This window comes from Rhipicephalus microplus, chromosome 7 (genome assembly GCF_043290135.1).
Source record: "Rhipicephalus microplus isolate Deutch F79 chromosome 7, USDA_Rmic, whole genome shotgun sequence".
NCBI lineage: Eukaryota > Metazoa > Arthropoda > Arachnida > Ixodida > Ixodidae > Rhipicephalus > Rhipicephalus microplus.
In genome coordinates this window covers 153,140,918-153,161,068 of record NC_134706.1, presented here as the reverse complement: position 1 = coordinate 153,161,068, position 20,151 = coordinate 153,140,918, and the positions used below count along the sequence as shown (strand labels likewise).

Sequence of the window (20,151 nt, the reverse complement as noted above, 5' to 3'; positions counted from 1 at the left end):
CATCAGTATCGCTCACTGTGGTTCAGCGCCCTCTTCCCCACGCGACGAAGAAGCACCGCGTACGTCTACTCCATTCGCGTTATCACACATACACGAATCATGGGTACACAGCGCCAACAGCATCACCGCCACCCCACTCGTTACGGCTTGTTTGCGCTTCACCTGTCGACGCCACCTCGGTCCTTCAATAGCACCCCGTCTCGGGCGATCTAAAGCAACGCCGAGTGCCGCACGCCCAACACTCACGTGCACTCGCCCAAGAAAGCGCGCGTCGCAAAACAAACCAAAAACCGGCACGAAACAGCTGAGCAGGCCCTGTGCACGTCGTGCGCGGCGCCTTCATTTTCCCTCCTCCAGCAAACAACGAGCACTGTCTGTGCGTGCGTGCCCGATGGCCAATACCGATGTCGAAGCGGACGGGGCTGCACGTAGCATGACGCGTGCACTTGCACCTTCTCGAAGCGGACGCCGCACTCGCACCCTTCGTCGCGCCCACTCTCGCATACACAGCGCTTCGGGAGAATCGGTGGCCACCATCAAACACACAGCGAAGAACACCTTCGAAGCCCGCTCGGCAGAGGGCGCGTGCGAATTTAGGCAGCTCGAAGGGCCACGTTCATTTGTCGCTCGTTTGCGCGGACGGGAAGACATAACCGGTGTTGCAACGCTCCGTAATTCTTACTCGAGATATTCAGAAGAGGAAAAAAAGCGCTAGTGCTCAGTGCAAGTGGTCAGTTGTGCGGATACTTTTGCAAAATTTCCCGGCGTGCTCATGTGTGTGAGTGTATGCATGTACGTATATATGCCCTAGTGTGTGTCATGAATGTGAATTGTGTGTTTATGCTTCAGCGCATGCGTGTGTGTATTAGCGATTGACCACCCGGGCGCCACCTATGAAGCACGTTGATTGATTGATATGTGGGGTTTAACGTCCCAAAACCACCATATGAATATGAGGGACGCCGTAGTGGAGGGCTCCGGACAATTTTGACCACCTGGTGTTCTTTAAAGTGCACCAAAATCTGATCACACGGGCCGACAGCATTTTCGCCTCCATAAAAAATGCAGCCGCCGCACCCGGGATTCGATACTGCGTCTGCGTGTCATCAGCCAAGTACCTTAGCCACTAGACCACTGCGGCACGACTGTGAAACGCGTTAAGTTTCATCTCCCGCATCCCCCTCCCATGCACAGGGTAGCAAACCGGCTGCTTATAGACTGGTTAACCACCCTGCCGTTATTTTCCTCCTATTTTCTTTTCCTAAAGTCTGGAGCTAATCACATATAGACAACACACGCCACACATTTAAAATACAAGGACTGAGTAGTTGCAGTAGAAAGGTTTTATAAAGTAGCATGCTGTTATGTTTTAATGACTCTTCTACATATTCATGGTGCATAATATCTAATTGTGGGACTTGTCGCTAAGCTACAAATGACGCTCAGGTGACGTCATTAATGGAATTTATTTTATCGTCTGCAATACGCGTCGGTTTTAAAGAAGTGTTTCTCGCACTGTCGTCTTGTATAAATGACAGTGCAAAAACATTGCTTAGTGCTTCAAGAGAACACTTGATCCACCTAAGAAAACTCTGTGTTTAATTTGATCACGCCGTAAAGCTTGTATATTTCTTGCTGCAGGTAATAATGTAACCCTGAACAGAAACACAAATTTGCCATGAGCGTACATGTTGATACGAAAGAAAGAGATCAACACAAGAATATGAGACATGCGGCATGTCACCACATTTCGGCAGTGTAGGGAGTGTCTAACCTATTATTAAACTCAAGCAGCCGGCAGCATCACTGCAAAGAACAAGCCTACTGGTGCACACGGCGGTGAAAGGGCGAGTATGATTGTTCTACTCGCCACGGCACGGAGGCCAGCTCTGACTGCAGGCGCAACGAGCTTGTCGTTGCTGTTGCTTGCCGAAGCCGTGCACACTTGGATGGATAACGCCTGTCCTTCGTCTCTCTCTTTGCCTTATATAGATAGAGGTCATTCGAGTGCCGAGCGTACAATTACAGGAAGGGATATGCTCCGCGCCAGATGTATGTATGTATGTATGTATGTATGTATGTATGTATGTATGTATGTATGTATGTATGTATGTATGTATGTATGCATGTATGTATGTATGTATGTATGTATGTATGTATGTATGTATGTATGTATGCATGTATGTAGGTATGTATGTAAGTATGTATGTATGTATGTATGTATGTATGTATGTACCACAGTGCGCCGCAGGAATGGCGATACGCAGACTCGAGATTATCGGACGATATTTAGGCCATTAAATATAGCTTCGTGGTATGTGGGCATCAGATAAGGTAATCGGCTGTCAAGTTCTACGATTAGAGGCAACAGATGAATAATCAATATTTATCGCGGCGTAGCCCTAGCACTCTACAAACTGAAAGTGTTAATCGCCCAATGCGAATCACGCCTGCGTGTTTGTTTTCTGCGAGCCCATTGCTCGTTACTGGTGGCCGGGGATTAATCCTCAGAAGGAACATTTGACGGCAGCTTGTTTCTCATCGCGCAGAATAGGCGTGACCAGCGAGGGTTCCCCGTTAGTGGGAATAAAGCTTCATCACGACGGGTTCATTTCTTCTCGCTATGGTCGAGGTGGAGAGAAAGGAAGCGTCGATAGAAGATGTAAATTTCTGGAATGCAACATCAGCGTTCATCGATCACCATTGCGGTTAAAAGCCTGCGTCGCCATAACTTCACCGCTTGTAGAAACGGCCCTTCCCACGCACTGTGGGAATAAAGTTGGTGCGAATCAGTGAACGGGTAGCTTCATATGTCCAAATTGTTGCTTCGAGTCAAGTGTTACCAGGTGTATCAACGTCATTGAGTAACTCGAGTAATGGGGTTGCAGCCTTCAAGAAGTCAAGAGTATACTATTCGAAACGTCCACTCCATGGCAAACAGCCTTTGTTTACCAATATTTTATTGTAGGAATATCACTTATTTACGAGGCGCGTCAAGTAGACTGGCCTTTAAAGGGTGATTAATGGTCCGACCCAACATCGACGCTCACGTTAGGACAGTGACGTCACTCTTATCACCAGGGGAACGCACTACGCTACGACGATGTGTATATCAGAAGCTGCTATCGCACAGCCCACACTAACGTTTAATTTAATGTCAGAAAGTCGAAGCTTTTCTAAAACAACGCGGGTATCATAAGAGTGGAAACTTGGGCTAGTTGGTGCGTAGTCATATTTGCAAGATGTTTCAGCGCGCGAACAATGGAAAAGGACAGGGTAGACAGAAAGAGCGCTGACTTCCAACTAACTTTATTTCACAGAGTGGCAAAAATATATACTGCTAAAAAGGATGATAACAGAGCATGAAGGTAAAATGCACGCCTAATCTGCACATCAGTAACAAAACACGTGTGACAGGTCCTCTATTGCCTCAAAGCCCAGCTAGGTAATCACGTTCAGCCTGTGATAACGCAATCGATGATGTGCTTACACATTTATCTCCTAGCAAGTGTATTTTTTCGGCTTCAATAATTTCTCGGGTAAGCTCACACAGGCCAAAAAAGATTGCTCGAGACGCCAACGTTTTTGTGGTTTTTTCTGCCCCGGAAAAATTGCAGAGGCTTTGCAAACGGGTCAATGCACCTCGTGCAAATTCTGCCTCGTGCTCTGTCGCACACAGGACGCGCTACGTCCCATGCGCAGTGGGAGTCGTTTCCTTGATTCCACTGACGTGTGGGTGCATCTATGTCGGGCAAACCGGCAGGTGCATAAATGACCGTCTCCGAGAACACCGAAACAATGTGCACAATGTGATACAAGGGCATCTTGGCATTCATTGCCGAGATTGTAGGTGCACCCCTCTCTTTGATAAGTGCTCAATATTGGCAAGGCACAGGGACCAGCTTACCCGAGAAATTATTGAAGCCGAAAAAATACACTTGCTAGGAGATAAATGTGTAAGCACATCATCGATGGCGTTATCACAGGCTGAACGTGATTACCTAGCTGGGCTTTGAGGCAATAGAGGACCTGTCACACGTGTTTTGTTACTGATGTGCAGATTAGGCGTGCATTTTACCTTCGTGCTCTGTTATCACCCTTTTTAGCAGTATATATTCTTGCCACTCTGTGAAATAATGTTAGTTGGAAGTCAGCGCTCTTTCTGTCTACCCTGTTCTTTTCCTTTGTTCGCGCGCTGAAACATCTTGCGGGTATCATAATTTTATATTTTAACATATACATAAGTGATAAAACTTACGAAAGTGATAGCATTTCATTTATAACCTGCATAAATAATATTGTCCAAATAATTACTAACGCTGAATTTATTATATGTGCTGATGACAGCTCTGTCATATTATTGGGAAACGACGTGCGAAACATGACAACAGAATGTTATCTATACTAAGAAGTTATCTACTTTATCTCAGCTAAATTAATCAATACATCATGAAGAAGCTTGGGTAACTATTCTTCAATAAAATAACAAACCGCTAAAGTAATGTAATACTATCACTTTTGAAGATCAGAATATCGCCACACTTGACGAGCACAAAAGTCTCGGCGTCTACATTTTTTGAAAGCTCACTTCGGGCAGGCATGTAAATGATCATAGATGTAAAAAGCGCTCCTGAATCACTGGCGTCTTATCAAGATAGCCCATTGTATACGTGCTATAAAAAAGGCCAAAGTGCAGACTTAAAATGATTTATTCAATGCACACTTATATCATCCTGCATTAGCAAATGGTGCAGAACCACTAAAAGTACACTTCAAAAATTTTTACAGCCATAAAAGTGTATTTGTTTTGTCCCATGGGCAACACCCTTTTAGTGTGTCTAGGAACACCCTGAACTATAGGGTGTTTAGGAACACCCTGAAACCTAAATAGGTGTTTATGAACACCCCTAACCTATGGATGTTGGATGACGCTACACCCATGCGAGTGGAATGTGATACTAAAAACTCCCTTGAAACGATGGCAGTTATATGGATAAGCATACTTGATCAAATGAAGCGCGATTAATGGCACAACAAAAGCAGAGACACAGGAGGTGATGCTTAGTCTTGTGTGTGTAGGAGAGCCGTTCATAGCACTTCATTCCATCAAATAGGCATCACCAACTGGCCCAAGCCTCAATTGTTCTCAGGGAGAAGCATATATGAACCTTTTCTGTGGCTGTCAGGGAAGAAGGAAGATACTGGTGCCACCCACTGCACTTACACCTGCATGCATGCAACTGATAAAATAAGGTGCCGTGGTTTTGAATGAGCTGCATAAGACCAGTGTATATATGTGTAGGTAGACTGGGCCGAAAACGACGAAGTGGGACGCGGAAGACACACACACACACACACACACACACACACACACACACACACACACACACACACACACACACACACACACACACAGTAGTGCAAGCAGTAACCTGTAGCGTAAGGTTCAACCGAACATAACGCCGAAGCAAAAACAATTAAGCCATATGTTAACATCTGCCTTTATTATAGAAAAACTGCAAGTCTGCATGACAAACAGGTTTCTGATGGCATACTGCAAAATTTTGAAATATCTCACGTGACCATGTTTTTCTCTCTCTATACTAGATATTCATAGTTTTTAATGCAACAAATCCCCCCAACTTTCAAAACCATTTGTGCTAGTCGGGCAAACTACTGGGAGGTATGGCGTTGATTGACACCTATACAATAGAAAAAAACACGTAAAAAGAGTAAGCGAGCCCCTGGAGTCACATTTACAACCTAATATATCTCGCAGTATAAATTTCGACATTAAAAAATGATGGCATTCGACAAGGTAGTGTAATTGGGGTTGTATTATGTATTGCCAGTGTTGGTATACTTCTAACTGCAAAACCACAGCTCGTCACTGCTGCTTGCACAATCATCTTCAGCTGCTGAGATGACTGATGCCTTCGAGAAAAGTGGTCCGAAGCTGTTCTTTCTGTACAGGAAATTCAATCCTGGAAACCTAAAATAAATACACAAGGAACAATGACCAAAATTTCATAAACAGTGCAACATACAGTATGCACCCTGCATAACTAACTGCTTTCTTATGAGTAAGTATGAATTGAGTGCATAACAAGCTTATTCAGTGGCAACGGGCTCCACTGCACTGAGAAATGCTAGAAAAGGTATGCTGAGCAATAAACGCCATAAAAAGCCTATTTTTCGACCACATACGCCTCAAATAATTTAGCCAAAATGTGTTATATCTGCATATTTCCATATCAATACTGCACTACTGCACTTTGAATGAATATCTGAGGAGTGAATATTTAATCCACATAAGGTATACTTGGAGGGAAAAATATTTTAGACCTCTCGAGCTGTCAAACTTTACGAGAAAAAATCGCTAATTTCACAAAATAGTTGTTTTGTCTATAATGAGACGCAACTTGCCCCATGAGGTCATTCAATTAAAATAGACTTTGTACCTAAATCAAAAGCAAATAAACAGTTCTTTTCATGTGGCACATTTTGTCATAGCAATTTATGTTTTGAGAAAAAGATCACAGCATATCCACGGAGTGAATGATGAGTGGGGCGTAGCGTTCGTCCGCCCGGATGCACTAAAAGATGGACAGACAGTCTGACGCCACCATAAAAGCATAAACGGACAGAAAGACGGATGGACTCACGGACAGACCGACACAAGCCCGGACGGACGGATGCACAGACGAACGGACGAAATCACAAACGTACGGACGAACGATTCGCCCCACGAATCATCATTTTGTCCGTGTATATGCTGTGAAAACCACTAACGCTATCTATTGTGCAACTCATAAAGTGGCTACATAATACTAGTACGACTACAGAGGAGGGAACGACCCACGGCCTCAAGAGCTTTGCCTCTAAATACTTTTTGAAGTTCCAAGTTCCCCATTTGCCATTTAGTCATACGGCAGCCGACGCCTCGAAGTTCCCCATTGCCGTTGATGGGAAAATTCAAAAATTATTTTATTCCTTGAAATAGAAATTGTAATGATGAAACTAGTCTCATACAAAAACTGTTTATTTGCTTTCAATTTAGGTAAAAGGTGATTTTTAATTGGACCACCACATGGTGCAAATCGCGCCTCAATACGGACAAAAATAACAATTCTGTGAAATGAGTGATCTTTTCTCGTAGAGGTTAACAGCCTAAGATGTCTAAAAATAATTTTTTATCAAAATATCGTTTCTATAAAGTGTGTAGTCACAGCTCAGATATTCATACAAAGTGTAGTATCGCAATTAGAAAATGCAAACATAACACATTTTGGCTAAATTCTTGCAGACGTATGTGGCCGAAACTTTGTAAATAATATTACCGAGTTTCGAACACCTTACATAAGCCCCCTTAATAACATGTACCAAACTTGGAATAAAAAAATGGAGCGGTAATTGTAAAATATTTTTTTTCACAAACAACACTCAAACAACAGTCTGGAAAGTTTAAAAGACGACCACGTGACCGAACATTTTTTTCTCTCCGAAATATTCAAGCTGTTCACTGTTTTCAATGCATTAGATCAGCATGATTTTTTTCAAACACATTTGCCATAGCCGCAATATTGGCTGGCAAATTTGAGATAAAGTGACCCTATAACTTTCACTCAATGTCTATTGCATACTGCTAAATTAGGACTGTTTGTTTCAATCATGCTGGCAGGCTGAGAAAGCATAACTCCTTCCCGATGCAGCGTAGGCTGTTCAGTGGCTGTGCGTGCTGTGTTCCCAGATAAATATGCTGCCCCGTCTTACATTTTGGCTGCAACACATGCTTAGATACCGTGCAGTATGTGGAACATTAAAGTGTTTTTGTGCGACAAAAAAAACTACTAATACGCTTCGCATAGCAAAAATACCTTTAACATCTGAAGTACTTTGCGAAGTTAAACACCGAAGCGAGGCGATGGCAATAAAACTCTGAATAACAAGAATATTTTGAAAGTTACACATGATGGAAACAATCTGAATAAAATGTGCTCGAACGTTTGCAGTTATGTTCAACAAAGCGTTTGCACTGTTCAAGTAGGTAATTCGACCACACACACAGACGAAAGGTCTGTTCAAACAAAAGTCCAGCTTCAGTGCTCGATCCGCTACATAGGCACGGCTGTCGGCAGTGTCACGCTACGTTGCGGGTGAACGAAAATACCGGTGAAGGCGAATTTAATGAAATTGAATGTATTAGCAAGTAGGCGAACTTCGCCAGGCACACCTAACGCGAAGTAATTTGCTGTGTTGTCACCCGATGCATCAACTCGAGTTATCACGGTAGTGTTACCGCACAAAACGAAAAAGAACCGAAAAGAACGACATGGACACCACGCCCTTGTTTTCCGTTCTCGGTCTTTTGTGCAATAAGAAAAAAAAGAGGCCAACAATGAACGGCCAACATGCCCAAGCATATGTGTCTTAGATACGGTTGATGCTTAGAGCTAACAGGCGCCGTCCCCACACATGCAATAATTAGTAAACTGAGATTGATGTTCATCACAAGCGGGCCACGTTATTTACGGCTGCTAAAAAAGGGCACCACGAAAATCAGTCCAAATTTTTCGCTGAACCTCAGCGGCGCACGCTCACACTGCTTTGTACTCCAAACAATAAAAAAACAAAGTAAAAGCTTGCCCCCAATCACACTTTTCCATCCTCCCTGTGAAACAGTTCGGACAAATATTCCCGCTAAGTAAATAAATGCTGATTTGTCATCAATTATTTGAAAACAAAATTCTTTGAAGGTGTTATTCTCGTGCTAACGCAGATAACAAAGCGCTGAGTGAAACAATGTGAGAGCGGTACTCACTATTTCACTTCCAAGTGCTTCACAATATGAATCCGCAGGTCCAGCCTTCAGGATGGTGCATCTTCGAAATAATCAGCGCTGACAGAACATACAGGTAGAGCACATTTCGATCAGAACACTGACTAATAAACTTTACTGATCAAGAAGCCACGCGCACCACACGCACACACACGGGAGGGTTTTTTGCCAGCGCACGCAGTGACATTTAGGAAGACGCCGGTCCCTTTCCCGTGCTCTGCGGCCACTGCACGCGCGCAGCAATCCCGGGCAGCCGAGGTTGTCTAGGCGACGAGGTACTTTACAGGTGTGGTCACCCATTTAACATTGGCAAAATAGTCTGGTCTTGACGACCACTCTCCATGCCAGAAACCCAGACACTTTCCCCAGTTTACTACACTGCCAGTTGCATTGCCGAACCTTTTAACCACACTGATTGTATTGGGAAAACTATCTTGATCGATACAACAAACAGCCACATCGTCGGCAAATGCCAAAATTTTAACTTCGGATTCTTGTAATCTAAAGCCACGAATGCAACTGTTTCGAGTTACTGCTAAGCCCAACGATTTAATGTATAAACTTAAAAGTAGGGGACTCAGCGGGCAGCCCTGACGGACAGAACGCTTTATGTTAATTCGCATAAATTCGCAATCGTCCGCATAAAAACGGATTCTAAAATCCGTTTTTATGCGGACGATTGCGTACTATATGACACCATTAGCACACCGCAGTGTCACCAAAAACTAAACGAGTCGTTTTCTAGGTTTTGCGCGTGGTGTAAAACGTGGCAGATGTCCGTAAATTTCCGCAAAACAGTATTCATGTCTTTTACTCACAAACGTTCCCTGTCTAATTTCACGTACTCATCCGCTGACATAAACCTCCAAAGAGTTACAGAATATAAGTATCTTGGCATTATTTTCACAAGTAACCTATCCTGGTCGAAACACATCGAATATGTATGCACAAAGTCACTCAAGAAACTGGGTTATCTTCGGCGCACACTCAGCCAAGCACCGAAAGACACCAAACTCCTGGTGTATAAAACACTAATCCGACCGACACTCGACTACGCATGCTCCGTGTGGAACCCTTACCGAAAAGGCGAAATTAACAAAATTGAAGCCGTTCAAAAGAAAGCCATCCGATTCATCTGTTGCAGGTATGACTGCGCTTTTTCACCAACCACAGCCCTCGTATCTCTAGAGCTAACCACCTTAGCTGCCCGTCGTGAAATTGAATCACTAACTTTTTTTCACCGCATCATTCACTGTTCATATCGCCTGTCATCGAACAAATATGTCACATATGCAAGCCCCACTCAGACCAGAAGCAATCACACCCTTAACGTTTCCCCGTATCATCCCCGCACAGACACGTTCAAATATAGCTTTTTTCCGCGAACAATTGAGCGTTGGAATTTGTTGCCTGGCCACGTGCGCTCTCTTGACTTGCTTACATTTCCATCTAAAATACAACTATTGTAAACTGCGTATATATACCGCTTTGTTTCCTTTCCCCCTTTGTACGAGTGCACTTTTGTACTTAGATGTGTATATTAGGTCGATCTTATGTAACCCTTTTCCATGCCGCTAAAACTGTACACTTCCTTCTATGTTGACTTTCGAACACCTGGTTTTGTCGTTACTGTGTTTTCTTTCTTTCTTTTTGCTTTTGTTTCATTATTGAACTTGTTCGATGCACGGTTTTGTGTGATGTACCCACTCCTGCTATAGCCCCAAGAGGGGCTGCAGTATGTTAAAATAAAAAAAAAATAAATAAAAAAAAATTGTATCTCCTAGCGTCTTATTGATTACCAGTCGGGTCGTGCAGTTCCGGTATCCCATAGATACTCCATCGCTGATTACAAAACCAACGTTGACATGGTCAATAATGGCAAACAGAAGGTTGTGGGAAACACAATCAAAAGCTTTATCGAGATCCATCAGTAGAATGGCTAACCCTACTTGTTTGGCATCACTACACTCGAGCAAGCAGCGCATATTTGTATATTGGTCACAATGGAGCGTCCCATAATCCCGCATGTTTGGTGCGGTCCTACCAATTCTTTGATTACCCCTTGAAGTCGCCGTGCTAGTACTTTCATTTAAATTTTGTAATCACAATTAGTTATTCATATCGGTCTATACGAAGAAACTAATTTTAACTTTTCCGAGTGTTCTGTCTTAGGTATCAAAACTGTATGTGCTTCACTAAAGGACCTGGGGAGGCCATTAAGTTTATAAGCTTGATTGAAGACATCTGCAAGTACTTGGTATAATTCATTTTTGAACTCCTTATAAAACGAAGCACAAAGCCCGTCCGGCCCCGGAGATTTACCAGGATTCATTTTATCTATAGGCCTTTCTACTTCCGTTGGCGTTATAGATAGCTCTAAAGCTGATTTGGTGACATCTGACAACTTCGGCAATCTGCTAAGGAACTCCTGCTTAAATGCCTCTGAATCAATGGGCGTGGCAGCGAAGAGTCCTTCGTAGTGTTTGCCAAACGCTCGTCCTTTGCTCTCATTGTCTGAAACTTCGATACCGTTGATTTCAATGGCATCTACACGATTTCGTCTGGCTTGACTCTTCTCTAATCCAAGTGCTCGCTTCGTCGGGCGATCATCCACAGTCATTGATGTTGCTCTGGCTCGCACTAGCGCTCCGCGATAGCGTTCCCCCTCATATACCTCTATCCTCTGTTTGATACTCCGCAAATCATCACCATTTACTCCAGGTTTTTCACATTCAAGAGCTGTTAGCCTCTCAAGTGTTCGTCTAAGCTCTTTCTCATTCTTCTTAGATTCAATAGATAAAACGCCAGATGTCTCTATTGTTTTTATTTTGATTCGCCACTTGAATAGCTCCCAATCTTCTCCTATTTTGTCCGTACACTCTATGTTAATATTACTTATTTCTTTATTAATTGATGCGCTAAACGACTCATCCCTTAAGAGGTTACAGTTCATTTTCTACTGTTTCGAAGAAAAGGCGTTCCTTTCTTTTTTTGACCCGATATTGCATTTTACAAGACAGTGATCAGAAAAAGAAACAGGGACAACATTATAACTGCAACACTGGGCTATCGCATCTGCAGTAAGGTAAAGTCGATCCAATCGGGCATTACTTGTACCTTGAAAGTGGGTATACTTCATATCTCGGGAGCTATGCAAACACTCCGCTACATCTACTAATTCGTGTTCAATAATCACCTGTGCCAGGACACACTGCTTCTGTCTTTAAAGTTGCGCCTGCTTGATCTATCGCTTTCATTCAAGACACAGTTGAAATCTCCCACCAATAAGAGTTTCCTACAGTACACATGTGTTGTTAATTGGAAAAAACTCGATCTTTCCTGGCCAATAGTTGGAGCATAAACACATATAATGCGCTATTCAGTGCCACAATAAACAATATCACATCTTACTATTCGGCCAGAAGAGCAAGAAAAGACACTTTGCATGGCTAATCCTGGCAGTTTTCTAACAAAACGAACACATCCCTCTGATGTGCCTATGGCCTTGCTCACAGTGGGAAAACACCGTGATGTAAACTTAAGCACCATGCTCCCAGCCTCCTCCTCACCTTCAAATTTCGTCTCCTGCACTGCAAGCACATCCAGACTTTCTTCCAATAACAACCGATAGACTTGGCTTTGCTTCTTGTTTGAAGCCAAGCCTCTAACATTCAGCGTGGTGAAGCTAAATGATACTTGAGGCGCCATTACAACCATGTGGAGGAGTCAGGCCCAGAGCATGGCGCTTACCTTGCACGTCTAGCGCTACGCTAGACGCCTCCAGGACCGGCCGACCGCCCGGATTCACTGCACAGTAGAATTGCATTGTTCACAGCTTTCTTGTCCGTGGTGCCACCAGCTCTTGCTCTAGTGTTGGTGCGTCTGCCAGTCGGCGTCTTACCGGTGGTTCCTCCACGCTACTTGCACTGTTCTTGTCTCCCGTCTTCACAGGTTCTTCCAATGGTCTTTTAATGGCTGGAACGGCACCGGTAGGCCAAGAGACGCAGCTGGCGTTGCACGTGTTTCCGTCTATCTTCATGTCGAAACCAACGCTACAAGACGCACCATCGACTACTTGTCCTTGTACCGACGTACGGGCAGACGCTCCGGTTACTTCACAGCCTGCGTCTGTCACTGCATTGTCAGCTGTCTCGGTCGATACAGCTGCAGAACCTGGTCGAGTGTCCACAGGTTCTGTTGTAAATTCGTCTACTGATGCTGCAGATGTACAGTTCAAATTTTCTGCGACTTGATCTCCGCAGCCTTCAGCTGCGTCCTCTGGTTCTGTCACGTCCATAATGTGTTCTGACGCATCATCGGCCTCCGCTGACGCGGTCACTGCGGCGTACAAACGAACGCATTCCGCGTCCCCGTGCCCGAAACGCCGGCAGCGAGAGCACCGTGGCACCTTACACTCGCGACGCACATGTCCTGTTCCGCTGCAACTCAGGCATTGCATAGGCTGACCTGGGGCTACCACTAAGGCTAATTCACTGGCGACTCTTATCTGATGAAGCAGGTCCTCGACTTTCATACCGCTTTTCAGCTTAATGAAAACAGTGCGGGTCGTCGAATTCTTCTCATTTACTCCTTCCACACGCCAGTGTTCCCGGGTCACTTCTGTAACTTTCCCGAACGCTGCCAAAGCCGTGCGGACATCTTCGGCCGAAACGCCGTGTAACAGCCAGTGAAGGCGCAGTCTCACCTTCTGCTCCTGAGGGTCGATAACGAGGCAGCAGCGTCCCTTAACCTGGAGTTCTTTTAGTTCAGGCTCGCCTCCTGGCTGTTAAAGGTGACGGCCCACACATGGTTGATCTGGTAGGCACCCAATGCAATTACGTCGGGAAGCAGTCGTTCCTTGTCTAGGGCGTCCCGGAAACCTTCGACCTTGAAAGGCCTCACTCGAATATCGCCGTGCAAAAACACTATGTTCAAAACAATACGTCCTGTTGGAAGATTCGGCAAGATGATCTCAAATTCCTTGTTACTTTTGTCTGTAATCCTGTTTCCGCGGCCACCAAGGACCGCCTTTGCCGCTTCGCGGGAGTCCCTGATTCCTGCGTCCGACGCGTGCGAGATTTGGCGAAAGAATGACTATTTTTCACGCATTTGTTTTTCTTTATTTACCTTTTTTTGACGTATACATGCAGTAAAAAGTAAGCGTGGGGTATATATAGCCCCTACTTCGAAGCGGCATGTCTGGCATGGAGGAGCACTTGCGTTTCAGGAGGAATATAAGAGCTATAAACCTATAGCACTATTTTGTACTACTCAGTTACGTGTGTTTGTTGACATAGCAGGAGATATTCAATCAGCCCTACTTATAAAACATTATATGTTATATTTATCTATTATGAAATGGCCACAAAAAGACATTATGTACAGTGGCCAGAACAAGGTACCGAACTCATTCTCAGTGCATTTCAATGCTTCACACAACTGATTTATCAGCGTTTAAAAGGTAATAATCGTTTTGGGGGTTTGGCGCGCCAAAACAATGATGATATTTGGAGACAAACCGCAGTGGTATAACTGTGACTGTCCTCGAGGCTAATTATCTGGTTATATTGATTTGCCGGTCTTGTTAATGTTTTCTCTAATTTACTAAGTTTGTTGTAATTGACTATTACGGCCCGTGTGGCACTTGATTATCGTTCATAAAATTGTACTTCTTCGTTTAGACAGTATTAGAATGAACTTTACATATCTCGGTTAATTTAGAACGAAATGTATTTTCTTGATCTATGTATACCTTCTGCGTCATTTTTGCGTTTATTGATAATACGTTGACACGATTCCTCTCATCAATGATCAGAATCGCATTCACACACTATTTTGGATGAGATAGTCAAAAGCTGGGTAGCAAAGAGGTAGTAATGGGGCAAGAAAAGTAGTAACGGCTGCAGTTACTACCTCTTTCGATTCATTTACTAACTGCTTACTAACTTATGTAGTAAAGGGGTCGCAAAACGTTAGTAACGGTAGCAGCTAGTAACTGTTTACTAACGTAGGTAGTAAACAGGTAGCAAAAGGGTAGTAACGGTCCAATAAAGGTAGTAACTGCTTCAGTTACTATGTATTCGCTTGCAGTTGCTACCTTTTTACTAATTTTTTAAGAGTGCAGCTTAGATCACTTGACATCACAACGCCTAAATATCTAAAACTAGAAACATCTGCCGAAACTTCTCTGCACATCAGATAGTGGAAATGAAGAACCTTTTCTCTCGAGTAATGTGGGCAAAAGTGCAACCGTTGTTCAAACACGCCCTCCTGATAAAACGAAAGGGGCTCGATAGGGCAGCCGCATTAATAGTTCACCTCAGCTGCGGCCGAATTTTGTGCATCTCTAATAAAGAAGGAATGTGAAAACTCCTTGAAACTTCCTCCTATCTGCTATGTATCTGTCACAGGTGTATTTTTATACTTATCTGGTTTTTATTTCTTAGCTTCCAAAGATGCTCTAAATTGGGGGCAAGCTTTTAAGGAAGCTTCGCAGTTTCTCACCGACGAACATTTATTTTATTCTTGTAATTCTCATTCTAGTCTACTGCGCACCTTTGATAGTTCATGTACTTTTTTGGCTGCCGGAGTAGTTTTTTTATACAGGGTTTTTTGTGGCTAACATCGCGAGTTATGTTCATAAGTTTTGCTGTTTCTTGCTTTTATAACTATTTGGCACAAATTTTTCCACGGAAGTAGCAATGACGCATTTCAATCGGTTTCACGATACCTCGACTGTCACTAAGTGGGAGGCAATTTGAAGTTCGTTAAATGATCATCAGAAACGTCATCTGTGACCAAAAACAAGTCATCTCCGTCAACATATTCATATTCAAACATCATATTCAACAAACATCATATTCAAATGCCTGAATAATTAAAACAAACGAATATTTTAATCAGCAAAGCAGTCCGATAGCGCATGCGCATAGAACAGCTACTACGCTGGAGAATAAAAAGCTGGCTAACAAAGAAAAACATGTTTTTTTCACAAACACTGCCCGCCATGATAAGCATCAACACCTAAAAAATCTGGAAGACAATTAACCCCAGCGAATTCCAACTGTTAATACTGCACAACCATCGCTAACATCGAACTCCTGATCCTAAGGCTGCCGAACAACTCAACAGTTTTTCTCTTCCGTGTTTAACGGAAGAGAAAAGTAGTTTGTGAAGTAATTGTTTTGTCGAGTGGAACGTTATCAAACGACGCTACACAAAAGTGAAGGGATTATGCGCGCAGACATGAATATCGAACAGTTGCGTATGATTTATAAAACCAGTTGCTGAGAGTTGCGCATTGATGGGAATTACTAACACCAAAAGCGATGAGCTGAAATATAGGGCCCGTGCTTGCGAAAAGTATAGCCTTGAATAGTGTTAGACAAACTTTATTGAACGGATATTGACTTCAACTGACGTTAACCCTATAGAGTGACACCTGTATCATTGTAATCCATGTGCATCGTTTATGAAATAATATGCGCCGCAATGCAAGCACAAGGGACGTTTCACCAACATTACGCCTGTGGTCTTTTTGCACTGAAGTTTCGAGACCTCACGTGGCTGTTTGGTAGAATATTTGACTGCCTTGCAAAATGCTTGGGTTTGAATAATGCTGGCATCTTAACATGTGTTATTTGCATTGGTGGGGTCAACACTGCCGATGTGGGTTTCTTAATGCCCTCATATTAAAATTACCGATTTCTGTTCTCACTGCCTTTACCTTTCCTTCTCCTTCTCGTTATATATAAACTTTTAAACGCCTGTGGCACATACCCCCCCCCCCCCCACCAATGCCCCATGGTAAACGGATATTGTGGTGAACCGGGATCTACCCGACACGTTCCCGCGGATGGGGGTTACCGAGAAGTCAGAGTTACGTCAGCCGGATTTCTGTGGTAGCGTGGCGCAACTTCGGGTAGAGGAAACGATGCCGACAGGATAGGGAAACGAAAAGCAAACAGGTTTACTGGCACTATCTACATCTATTTCCAGCATAGAAGCCAAGAGTTCCGCATACCACGAGCATGGTGGATGAACCGCAAAACCATGACTCAGAGCAACGTCCAGCACTTTGCAGCGTCGTTTTAAGCCCTGTCGGGCTCCTCCTCCTTAATTGAAACACCAATCACTCACCAGACACTGCCTTCCGGGGCATCAGTTATTAACACACGATCGGCGAATAGGGGTCGCCTCTCCTGACGCCATGCTCCTCCTGTCCCAGTTTCACTGAGTAGAGAAGAAATGGGTTCCTTTCCGGAAAAAGTTGGCGGTCGGGTTGCTGCTGTTGTCTTTCCCTAGAAGGGCAGCGAAGGAGTTGATACTTTAATCACTTAGACACGACATCAGCGATCGGCTTGCCTCATCGTCTCGCCGAACAAACCATCAGAAACAAATGCCCGTAAGGATGTTGACTCACGAACTTACGGAAGTTGCCACAATCTAATATCTTTGTTGCTTCCCGCCACTAGGGGCTGCTTTTGAGAGAAGAGCTTTGGGGCTTCCGGACGTGGGAACACCACTTGGCTCTGCTTCTCATGACAAGCATTGCGCCCTCGGATGAAGGTGACAACAATATGACTGGAGAAGAGAGTTTGACACCGCACGGGATGGGATTTCCTCAATATTTTATCGAGACGAGACATGAAACCGTAAAATCTCCTTACCCTCTCATAATAAGCTTGGTTTACCCAAAGTTAAAAAAAAGGGATCACAAGATAACCAGGAGGTAGGTGGCTGGACAGACAGACGGACAGACAGACCGACCGACAGACAGACAGACAGACAGACAGACAGACAGACAGACAGATATATAGATAGCTAGATAGATAGATAGATAGATAGATAAAAACGATCAATGTCAGAAGTTATAAAACAAATGCTACTCACATTTAAAAACCAAGGCACATGGTAAAGTAACAGTCAAGGAATGCTCTGTGTTCCTGCTTGCCCAGTTTTTTTATTTTACTATTTGATCAAGAACTTTGCATATTAGCCATAAAACAAGTGATTTCGGGGGCAAGCATCTAAATTGGGAATTATTAAATGTGTTTGCTTGTGCTAAGTCTGCGTATATTCAAAAGGCATTAGGTAAGAGTGAGAACGAAAATGTGACTGGACGAAGCAGCATCAAGAATAATGAGTACCCCTATGAAGAAAAGTGAGTGCACCGTCACTGAAACCCACACTGAACGGGCTCACTTCAGCGTGTTGGCGTGATTTCTATCGAAGTTTAGATGCATCAAACGCAGAAAATTCATTGCCGGTAATAGCATCCCACAGCATCCAAGTCAGCAGCAGTGATGCGAAAAATGATCATCACGTGATCAGGTCACCGTGACGTGCCAATGACGTCACATAACTTGGCGTTATATTAATACGATGTCGTTAAACGATGTCGAATACTATAATAACGTCATAATTGTTCAGGTTTAACGTCTCAATACTATCACATGATTATGAGAATGGCCGTAGTGGAGGACTTCGGAAATTTCGATCACCAAGAGTTGTTTCACGTGCATCTAAATCGAAGCGCATGGCCTTCTAGCATTTTCGCCTCCATCGAAAATGCGGCCGCCGCAGCCAGGATACGATTCGGCAATCTGAGGGTCAGCATCCGAGTGCCTTAGACACTACACCACCGTGGCGGTTGACGTCGAATCTTGTTCACCTGGGAGGAATCATGGAGGCAGTACCAAACCATGTTAGGCGAAAAAAGTTCTCAGAGTAGAAAAATGAGTATTGTACTCTGAGAATGATGGCTGCAAAATAATGTGTAATCTTTCTGTTTTTCTCGATTTATGGGCTTCATAATTTCATAACATTTTTCATTTTACTTGTGATATCCTGAGTGTTATAACTCTACTTCATTGCGCAGTGTTCTAGCCATCTTTATTTTCTGTGTAAGTTCTAACTTATCACCGCCACCTAAACAGCAAAATCTTTCGCAAGCGAGGGATGCTATGGTGATGTCAGCTGAACATCAACGAATTGCCCCTTTCGTAACATTACTGTCGCATGTATTCGGAAAAATAAAATGTAACAAGTTACAACAACGTGCAAGTTAGCTTAGTCAGAGCTGTCGGAACGAAGAAACTTTAAATTCATCAATGTGTTAACTTTGACAATAAATGCATCAACAATACCCTAAAACATCCGACAAAATGATCGGGCTTGCGCAGCATTAGACAATGGCACACGGCAACTATTTTCGGTCACAAGGTCACACAGTGCATGCTACCCTCGCGAAACTCCATTGCACTTATGTCGTTGCTATAAAATTTCCTCTAAGTACACAAAAGGAAACTCTTGCGCTGGTGTCCGTGGGAGCTGCAGCGCACGGCGAGTCAGCCGATATTATGGGTAATACCAACACCACCTAGACTTTTTTCAGGGCCTCGGCAAGCCTCCTTGTTGAGAGCGTGATGTCACTGCTGTGAAATCTGTGAGAAAGCAACGCTCAACTTGGTGGAGTCGGAATGGATTGCGGCCTTTGCTCATCAAATAAACAGGCAATATCTTTTGCTTCGAAAGAATATTTCACAAGGCAAACTAAAAGAAATTATTACCTACTATATAACAAGAAGAGCTTTGCATCATGTTATTTTTGAAATGATGTGTTTACTAACATGATTTATTCACCGCTTTAACCAGTTTCGTGCAAAGCTGAGCGTAGTTGGCAGGGCATGACACTGCGCCTGGCCACATTGATCTCACGTGCTCGCTCGCTCTGCTGGCTGTTTTGGTTGTAGGCTAATGGCATTTTGTTACCGCTGACGCTGTTTTTTTTGTTCTTTCTCTAGTGCTCAGTGAGCATGATTGGGTAAACTATATACACAATATTGCTACGCAGCTGACGTATCAGCGGTGAAAAGACGACAACGAGGAAGTGGTCTGTCGGTTGCGCGTGCTGCTTCCATCTTAGTCGACGCCATACGCATCATTTTGAATATAGATTTTAAATAGACACACCTCGTGTCATTTTTACGTAACATCTTTGTGGTGGACGTGCTGGGTACTTCCCCGTCTTCATCACGAAGCTCGGCAACGGCCGCATCATCATAGGTCCAACCATGTCACAGGTTGAACAACCATCGTCTTCGCCACCTGCCCCTACCGTGACTTCTACATACGTCGTTCTACCTCCTGCTCGGGATCCCGGTGTCTTTTCCGGTCAGGATGGCGCTGACGTCGACAAATGGATAAACCGGTACAAACGGGTCAGCGCAAGCTATAGGTGGGACCCGACTCTTATGCTTGCCAATGTGCTTTTTTACCTCGATGGCCCACCGCGCGTGTGGTTCGAGACG

The 20,151-nt window shown here is 43.9% G+C and overlaps 1 protein-coding gene across 1 annotated transcript in view; it reads right to left on the bottom strand.

The window, feature by feature from the left end:
• Positions 1–12,878, bottom strand: part of LOC119184696 (uncharacterized) — a 233,019-nt gene extending 220,141 nt beyond the window's left edge. Inside the window, exon 1 of the mRNA XM_075870148.1 lies at positions 12,741–12,878. Within this exon, the coding sequence (XP_075726263.1) occupies positions 12,741–12,878 (138 nt within the window). The remainder of the gene's footprint in view (positions 1–12,740) is intronic.
• Between the last annotated feature and the right edge of the window lie 7,273 nt (positions 12,879–20,151).